Source organism: Thamnophis sirtalis, unplaced genomic scaffold, assembly GCF_051295495.1.
Source record: "Thamnophis sirtalis isolate CommonGarterSnake01/CBP01778 unplaced genomic scaffold, rThaSir2_p1.2 scaffold_4, whole genome shotgun sequence".
NCBI classification, from domain to species: Eukaryota; Metazoa; Chordata; class Lepidosauria; order Squamata; family Natricidae; genus Thamnophis; species Thamnophis sirtalis.
Genome location: NW_028261384.1, coordinates 15,180,906 through 15,190,079, shown reverse-complemented (window position 1 = coordinate 15,190,079; position 9,174 = coordinate 15,180,906). Strand labels below are relative to the sequence as shown.

General features: G+C 52.6%; 1 protein-coding gene across 1 annotated transcript; it reads left to right on the top strand.

The window, feature by feature from the left end:
* Positions 1-6,554: 6,554 nt before the first annotated feature.
* On the top strand, positions 6,555-8,868 carry LOC148045771 (uncharacterized). Its single transcript, XM_087712521.1, has 2 exons — positions 6,555-7,390; positions 8,383-8,868. The coding sequence occupies exons 1-2, from the start codon at positions 6,581-6,583 to the stop codon at positions 8,815-8,817; spliced, it is 1,245 nt and encodes a 414-aa protein (XP_087568647.1). The 5' UTR covers positions 6,555-6,580; the 3' UTR covers positions 8,818-8,868.
* Positions 8,869-9,174: the final 306 nt, after the last annotated feature.

Sequence of the window (9,174 nt, the reverse complement as noted above, 5' to 3'; positions counted from 1 at the left end):
AACAGCAGGGAGGTGACACGGGACTGGATCCAGGCGATAGTTACCACCTCCCTTCGGGAGGGGTTCTTTCCCCCCACATTAAAGGCGGCATGGTGAGACCACTCCTGAAGAAGCCATCTTTGGATCCAGCCATTCTAAATAACTATCGTCCAGTCTCCGACCTCCCCTTCATGGGGAAGGTTGTTGAGAAAGTGGTGGCCTCTCAGCTCTGGCGGTCCTTGGATGAAACCAATTATCTAGATCCCTTTCAGTTGGGATTCAGGCTTGGCTACAGCACCGAAACCGCTTTGGTCGTGCTGATCGATGATCTCTGGAGTGCCAGGAACGGGGGTCGCTCCTCTGTCCTAGTGCTCCTTGACCTCTCAGTGGCCTTCAATACCATCGACCATGGTATCCTTCTGCGACGGTTGTGTGAGGTGGGGGTGGGAGGCACCGTCCTTCAGTTGTTCTCCTCCTACCTCTCAGACAGGTCGCAGTCGGTGTTGGTTGGAGAGCAGAGATCGACCTCTAGGCCCCTTAAGTATGGGGTGCCGCAGGGTTCGGTCCTGTCCCCCCTTCTGTTTAACATCTACATGAAGCCACTGGGTGAGATCATTCAATGGCACGGGATAAAATACCACCAGTACACGGACAATATTCAGTTGTATCTGTCTGCCCTGTGCCAACTCAATGAAGCGGTTGACATGATGTGCCAGTGCCTGGAGGCTGTTAGGGTCTGGATGGGGATAAACAAGCTTGCACTCAATCCGTACAAGACCAAGTGGCTTGTGTGTTTTCCTCCCAACAATTGGCCAGATATTCCATCTCTCAGGCTGGGGGGTGAAATTGTACACCCCTCAAACAGGGTACGCAATTTGGGAGTCCTCCTGGACCCACAGCTGACTTTAGAATACCATTTGTCGGTTGTGACCAGGAGGGCATTTGCCCAGGTTCACCTGGTACACCAATTACGTCCCTACCTGAACCGGGAGGCACTCGCAACAGTCACTCAAGCCCTTGTGACCTCAAGACTGGACTACTGCAATGTGCTCTACATGGGGCAGCCCTTGAAGAGCATTTGGAGACTTCAGCTTGTCCAGAATGCAGCCACGCGAGCGTTTGTGGGTGCACCCCGGTACACCCACATTACACCTATCCTCCGCGAGCTGCACTGGCTGCCTATTGGTCTCCGGATATGCTTCAAGGTGCTAGTCATCACTTATAAAGCCCTTCATGGTATTGGACCTTGAGAGACCACCTGCTGCCAATTACCTCCAACAGACCTATTAGATCCCACAGAGTAGGCTTCCTCCGAATCCCATCTCCCGGCCAATGCCGCTTGTCTACCACCAGGAGGATGGCCTTCTCTGCGGCTGCTCTGGCCCTCTGGAATGAGCTCCCCATGGAGATTCGGACCCTCACCACCCTTCAGGCCTTCCGCAAAGCCCTTAAAACCTGGCTGTTCCGACAGGCCTGGGGCTGACAAGTTCCCATCCCTGCTCGAACTATGTGGCTGTTGATCACTTTTAAACTCTTTTGTAGTTGCTTGTTTTGTCATCTTTCCCCTTGTTTGTATTCCCTCCTTTTGATTTGTGAGCCGCCCTGAGTCCCTCCGGGAATAGGGCGGCATATAAATGCAATAAATCTCAATCTCAATCTCAATCTCTCTCAATCTCTCAATCTTAAATTCCATTTACATTCTAGGGAATAGATAGGACTTTTATGTGTTTGTTCATTCATGGCCTCACTGCTATTATCAGCATTTATTTATTATTTATTTATTGCATAGCACATTCAGATCAGATATTGCTGATTTCCTGGCTGTGACAAATGAAGCAGAAGATTATATCTATAATCTAGACATAGGCTTGTAATTTTTAGATTTTATATTTCATGTTGTACATTTTTATCTCTTGTGTTTTTGTTGGAATGTATCATTGACAAATTACTTCCTTCTAATGAATTCATAGAAACCACACTATATAAATTAATACTTTTCCCATATGCCCCTCAAGAGCAGAGACTATTAAAATTAGACTCTAAATATGGGGGCCATAGAAAGCCCACCTGCCTAGTATTAGTAGGGCCAATCCTAACCTTAGTCACACTGCCCCAGATGTAAGATATTAAGAATGGGGAGCAACAGATAGCAAGCTGTGCACACAGCATGCAACTTAGGTATTTTTTTCTCCAAATTTAGATAGTACCCATTCGCAAATGTGACACTGGGTGGCATACAGTAAAAATGAAACAATAAAAATGCATCTTAAAAAAAACATTATAAACAATAAAACATGGGGGAGTTTTTAAAAAGTCATACTTCATAAAGTAAGTTTCCCAGTTTCCAAGGGACCACTAAGCCTGCTAGAAAGCTGTGCATTGAGTGGTTTCTGGAAGGGCAACAGAGCCAAGACTAGTTTCATGGGGATGAGGATCAGGGTGGTCTTCAAAAATTTCAGCAATGGGTTCTCTGCCCAATTGCTTGGTGAGCATGGCCATGGTGGGCATGGCCTAGTCGGCCTCCTGCATTTTCACCTTCCCCAAGCTCCAGAGGCTTTCCTCAAGCCTCGGAGAGGATGAAAACTTCTAGGAGGCCCATTTTCCCCCTCCCCGACTATCTGTGCAGGGCCTGCACCTACCTGGCATCAGAGATGGGTTCCTACCTATTTGATACGATTCTGCCGAATAAGTAGTAACTCCGACGGACACGTGACCATACCGGTCCTATGATCGGCGGTGCCATTTTGATTTTCTGTTCTGCACATGTGCAGAACAATCTTCATTTTTAAAATATAATTTTGATTCATTTTTAATGTTGTACGCATGTGCCAATCGTTTTAAATGAAAATGCCCGGGCGAAATTTTTTACTGCCTAACCGGTAGTATTGGTGGCCGGGGGGGGGGGGGAATTTTGAGGTTCTCCGAACCAACCATAACATTAACTATGGGTTCACCCAGGTTCGTAGCAGCCCACCCCTGATGAGGATGATATTGTAAAGGGTGGATGTCATAGCCCAAAAAGGCTCACCTCCTGTCAGGTAAAACCTTAATAGATAGGGCACACAAATGCCCATGTTAATAAGATGGGGAGATATAATTAGGGAGAGTTTTCCTCTCTCCCTCAAACTAATCTTCTATTCTCAAGGAGAGTGAGAGAGTGTTTAACATGTAACAAAAGGAAAAATAGTTTAGGAGAATGCTTCTGCCTCCCATCTCTACACATTTCATTCTCCAGTGCACTGCTCAGAGAGCCCAAATGCTGGGTTAACACAGCCTATCTGCCCTTGGACTGAGTGATGATTTTCTTGACCACGCCTCCCTTTGCCTGCACATGCTCAATTCGAAAACTCAGTCCGCCCGAGTTAGGGCTGTTTTGGGAGAGCTCCAGTCTAAGAGCAGAAAGGCTGGAAAAAGTTTCCCAATTTGGACCACGTTTAAATTCTCAGATAGAGGAAATCACGCTTCTACATCAGGTCTGTCTATTTGCCTCCAGTGAGGCTTCCGTCGCTTTAAGAGAAGGGCTGCCGGGGTTTTTCCCTGCTGTTGCTAATTGCAAGCACTGCAGGGGGTTGAAAAGGCTTGCACAGCGGGGGCTGGCTAGCAAGGGAGCAGTTAGTGGGATAAACCAAGTTCCCTGTTGGAACAGGGGCGTCCCAGGGGGAGGAAAAGTCCAGCAAGGCTCTGAGAAGGCTCTAAAGCAGGTGAGCCGGATTGCTAGGATTCCCTCGCCTGCTCCATTTTGTCCGGCAACAGCAGCGACGGCTGGAGCCTTCGCACACCTTCAGGGCTGGAAAGAGCGGGAAGCGGCTGCGTGCGCACCCCCCGCCATTTTGGATCGCTCCGACTCACCGGGCAGAGCGGCAGAGCTCAGAGCGTGCGAGGAACAAGGCAGCAAGAAGAGCCCAGCCAGCCAACGGAGCTTCAGCGAGCCCTCAACGACTGCAGAACGCCGCGGGGAGGCTGGAGACTAGCCTGGGAAGCCAGCTAGCCTCTCCCTCCGGAAAATAAGCTAAGTCTCGGGGAACCGAGGGCGGTGGGAGGAAGGAAATCCGACCCCAAGGCGGCCCTTCCCTCCTGGAGATTCTGCCAGCGCTTTTGGACTGCAAAGGCCAGCGCGTGCCCATCCCAACTCCAGCTATCTCCCAGGCCTCGTGGGGACCTGAAATGGCTGAGGAATGCAGGGAGGCCTTAGGGGATCAGGTGGGGCCCTCCAGCAAGCGCTGCAAGCTGGATCCCTCTGTAAATAAAGGCAAAGGGCACAAAGGCTCACTTGAAAGGTCTTCTCCAAGAGCCACAGTGGATCCCAGGGAGGTTTCAAGGCCCCTTCAGCCAGAACCTAGCCCAGACCGTCGCAGCAGGGAGTCAGCTTCCCCTGATCGTGAGGCCCAATCCCCCGGGGACAGTGAATTCTTGTCTGGGGATAACTATGCATCCAGGGATCCATCTCCTGAAGCATCTTGGGGGTACCCCGACTCCCCTAGCTCCTCCATCGGAGAGGAACGAGATTCTGTCCAGAATTCCCCCCTTGGGAAGGGTGGATCCAGCTCAGGCAGGCCTAGCCAGCGCAGGCCCAGTAAGCAAAAGAAAAAAAGGGGGAAAAGTTCTGCTCTCTCGGATGAAATGAGGGAGGTAATTGCCTTAGCCATCTCCCAAGGGATAGCTGAAGGCATTAAGCGCAAGGGCTCTAGCAAGGGCAAGGCCCCAAAGGAGAAACGCAAACCTAGGGCCTCCACCTCTAAGGAGCCTGTATCCTCCTCCCCATCTTCAAGCCCCTCTCACTCTGGGTTATCAAGTTCTGAGCAGGAAGAAGGGGAGATTTTCGCCCTTTCTGAAGACGAAAACCCCACCCCTGACAAGCCAAAATTCTCTGGCCTGTTTCAACCGTCATTATTCAAGTCTATCTTGCACAAAGCCATGACGGCCACAGAGTTAGGCCCCACTTCCAGACCTGAGGCCTCTCAGGCTTCCACTTCCAAGGATCTTAAGCATGGGTTGTTCAAAGAGACAGTAGAAACCCCCGAGGTTATTCCTGTGCCAGACCTATTTATGGACGCGGTACAGCGCCAGTGGCTACAGCCAGGCACCCTGACCAACCCCAGTGGGGGGGATAGAACTCTATATGCAGTAGAAGATAAAATGGAGGAAATCCTCAAATTCCCAGAAGTAGATGCCCCAGTCGTGTCTCTAACTTCCAATTCCAACCTGCCAGCTGAGCTCCTAGAGGGACTTAAGGCAGAAGATAAGAGGTCAGAAAAGGCATGTCAGAAAACACACATGGCGTCTGCCTGGGCCATCAAGGCATCCACCTCTGCCTCCTTTTTTATTAGGGCCACCCTATTCTGGCTGCGCCAACTCAGGTCCAGACCCCCGCCCAGGAAATCTAGGTGGCGCCATGAGCTAACCAAGATTATTACCGCTGTCGAGTATTCGGCGGATGCCACCTTGACAGCAGCAAAATTCTCTTCCAGAGCTCTAGCTTCCAATATCACCTCCCGCCGCCTCCTATGGCTCAGGCACTGGCAGGCCGAAATGAAGGCTAAATGGAAGCTGGCATCGGCCCCATTTAAAGGGGGCTTTCTGTTTGGAGAGGCCCTGGACAAGTTTGTCACCGAAACCAAGGACAAACGCAAGATCCTTCCGGCAACCTTTAAAAGGGGTGACCGGAAAGGGGCGGGGTCCTTTCGTAAGAGACCCTACAGGAGCCAGGAAACAGGGCAATCTTCTCACCCTTCCTCCTATCAGAGGCCCTTTCAGGCAGGGGGGGATAGGCACCAAGACAGATCCTTCGGGACTCGTGCCAACCAATCCCAGTCTTCCTTTCGGAGACCATTCCGAGGAGGAGGAAACAACAGTGGTGGATCCCGGCCCTTTCGTAAGGGAAAGTGACGGTCACAGGGATCCCCCCATCGGGGGTCGGCTACGGCTGTATGCCGACAGGTGGGAGGAGATAACATCGGACAAGTGGGTCCTCAACACCATTTGCAAGGGCCTTCTCCTGGACTTCCTATCCTTTCCCCAAAGAAAGTTTATCCGCTGTCCTACCCCCAGGAACCCAGAAAAGAGGGAACGCATGAGGGCAGAAATCTGCCATCTCCTAGAGATAGAGGCGATAGAGCCAGTCCCCAGGGATCAGCAGGGGAAGGGCTTCTATTCGATCCTCTTCCTAGTGCCCAAAAGTTCAGGGGGGTGGAGGGCCATCTTGGACCTCAAGAGCCTAAATCAGCATCTGGCTTACAAGAGGTTCAAGATGCAGTCACTCCACTCCATCCTGGGCTGTGTGAGGGAGGGGGACCTATTGACATCAATAGATCTCAAAGAGGCCTACCTGCATGTCCCCATCCATGTGGCCCACAGGCGGTTCCTGAGGTTCTACGCGGAAGGGAAGCATTTCCAGTACAGGGCTCTTCCCTTCGGGCTATCATCTGCGCCCAGAACATTCACCAAAATTCTGGCAGTGCTAGCGGCTCATCTCCGCAACCATCCGGTTCGTCTGGAATGTTATTTAGACGACATAATCATTCACTCTCTCACCACCAAGCAGGCACACCGCGATGTTTCTCTAACTCTGCAGACCCTGCAGTACCATGGCTTCTCTGTCAACATGGAGAAGAGCCAGTTCCGACCATCCACCTGTATACAGCACCTGGGTGCGGTCATCAACTCCACCTCCTGCCAGGTATTTCTTTCGCCAGACCGGCTGTCGAACCTGAGACGCAGAGTGAAGCACTGCAGCCTTGCCAGGTCGGTACCCATCATTCAGCTGTCCCAGCTCCTAGGGATAATGATCTCGTGCCTGGGGGTGGTTCCCTGGGCTCGCCTTCACGCCAGGGAGCTGCAGTGGTTTCTGCTGCCAGTGCAGAGGGCCAGGAACAGCAACTCACTCAGGCGGGTTCGGCTCCCACGAAAGGTGATCCGGTCTCTGGCATGGTGGAGGTCCAAGGCAGTCAGGAAGGGCTGCCTGTTCAAGGAGCCGGAGAGACTAGTTGTCACCACGGATGCCAGCCTCCTGGGGTGGGGCGCCCACTGTCAGGGCCACCTAGCCCAAGGCCGATGGACTCAGAGGGAGGCCGCCCACAGCATCAATTGGCTGGAACTGAGGGCAGCTCGCCTAGCGCTGAGAAAGTTCGCATCTCTAGTAAGAGGGGCTCATGTACTGTTGATGACAGACAATGTGGCGACAAAAGCGCACATAAACCGGCAAGGGGGCACTCGATCAAAGGCCCTCATGCTCGAGGCAGAAGCGCTGGGCAGGTGGGCGGAACGTCATCTGGCTTCTCTCAGTGCAGATCACATCTCCGGCGTAAGCAACCGGGAAGCAGACTGGCTGAGCCGCCAACGCATCGACCACTCGGAGTGGCGCCTGCACCCGGACCTGTTCCAGCAGATCGTGAGGAGGTTCGGCAAGCCACAGGTAGACCTGTTTGCCACACACAACAACACACAGCTCCCACGCTTCTTCAGTCGCTACCACTCGCCCCAGGCGGAGGGAACAAATGCTCTGAGGTCAGCGTGGCCTCAGGGACTTCTGTATGCCTTCCCTCCACTTCCGCTCATCCCTCAAGTGGTGAACAAGCTCCTGACCGAAAAGGCAGACCTCATTCTGGTGGCTCCCTCCTGGCCCAGAAGGCCCTGGTACGCAGACCTGGTCAGCCTCTCAGTTCAAAGACCTTGGAGAATCCCCCGGGACAAGATTGCCCTCAGCCAGGGGGCCATCACCCATCCGGAGCCCCAGTGGCTGCAGCTAGCCGTTTGGCACTTGAAGGGGAGCTCCTGAGGAAGCAAAAATTCTCTGACCAGGTCATTCGAACAATCCAAGCGTCCAGGAAGCCCTCTACGACTAGAATCTACGATGCCACCTGGGCCGCCTTCTCACGGTGGTGCAAGACTAGGAACATAGAGGCCTCCTCAGCCTCGATCCCCCAGACCTTAGACTTTTTGCAAGAGGGTCTGGATAAGGGCCTTGCAGTCAGCACCCTCAGACGCCAGGTTGCAGCGTTGTCTACCATCCTGGCAAAGGGCTCCTCTCGCTCGCTGAGTCAGCTTCCCCAGATCAAGAGCTTTCTCAAGGGAGCAGCGAACATCAGCCCTCCAACTGTTCACCGGTATCCGTCATGGGATCTTCCATTTGTGCTTAAGGCCCTGACCAAAGCCCCATTTGAGCCTTTGAAAAAGACCAGTCTGCGCTACCTCACCATCAAAACCGCTTTCCTGGTGGCCATTACATCCGCTCGCAGGGTAGCCGAGCTTGCTGCGCTCTCTGTCAGGGAGGATTTGTGCGTAGTTCACCCGGACAGAGTAATATTGAGACTTGATCCGTCATTTGCTCCGAAAATTAACTCCCTGTTTCACAGGACTCAAGAACTTATTTTGCCCAACTTCTGTCCCCATCCTTCTCACCCTAAGGAGCGTGAGTGGCACAAGCTGGACGTGAGACGGGCCGTGCGCACGTATGTAAAGAGAACAAAGGACTACCGCCGGTCAGAGGCTTTCTTTGTCTCCTTCCTCCCTGCGTCCCTGGGCCGCAAGGTCTCCTCTCACACTGTGGGACGTTGGCTACGTGCTTGCATCAAACTGGCATATGAGCACCAGGGCAAGACGGCTCCGAGAAGAATCACCGCTCACTCCACCAGGAGCGCTGCAACGTCTGCAGCCTGGGCAACCCAGGCCTCTATCCTAGACATTTGTAGAGCGGCCACCTGGGCTTCCCCCACGGCCTTTATTAGAAACTATAAGATTGACACCTTTGCCTCAGCCGAAGCCTCCTTTGGCAGAAGAGTATTACAAAGAGTGGCTGAAATGCCAGAGGCTTCGGCGCTTCCCCACCCTGGGACTCAATAGCTTGGGCATGTCCCAGCATTTGGGCTCTCTGAGCAGTGCACTGGAGAAAGACCGTTGGCTTACCTGAACGGTCGTTCTCTGGGCACTGCGAAGAGAGCCCAAACCCACCCGGGTGTTTGTATTTGAACGATGTGGCTGTATTGACTGTAATTGATTACAGGACGGTTCCTTCGTTTTCGAATTGAGCATGTGCAGGCAAAGGGAGGCGTGGTCAAGAAAATCATCACTCAGTCCAAGGGCAGATAGGCTGTGTTAACCCAGCATTTGGGCTCTCTTCGCAGTGCCCCGAGAACGACCGTTCAGGTAAGCCAACGGTCTTTTACTTTGATGGAACTTCCCTGTTACAAAAATGTGTGC

Coding starts and splice junctions, on each gene's coding strand:
- LOC148045771 (XM_087712521.1), top strand. CDS start 6,581: ATGGAGAAGAGCCAGTTCCGACCATCCACCTGTATACAGCACCTGGGT. Junction 7,391..8,382: donor GGAGGTTCGGCAAGCCACAG/GTAGACCTGTTT, acceptor TCTCACCCTAAG/GAGCGTGAGTGGCACAAGCT.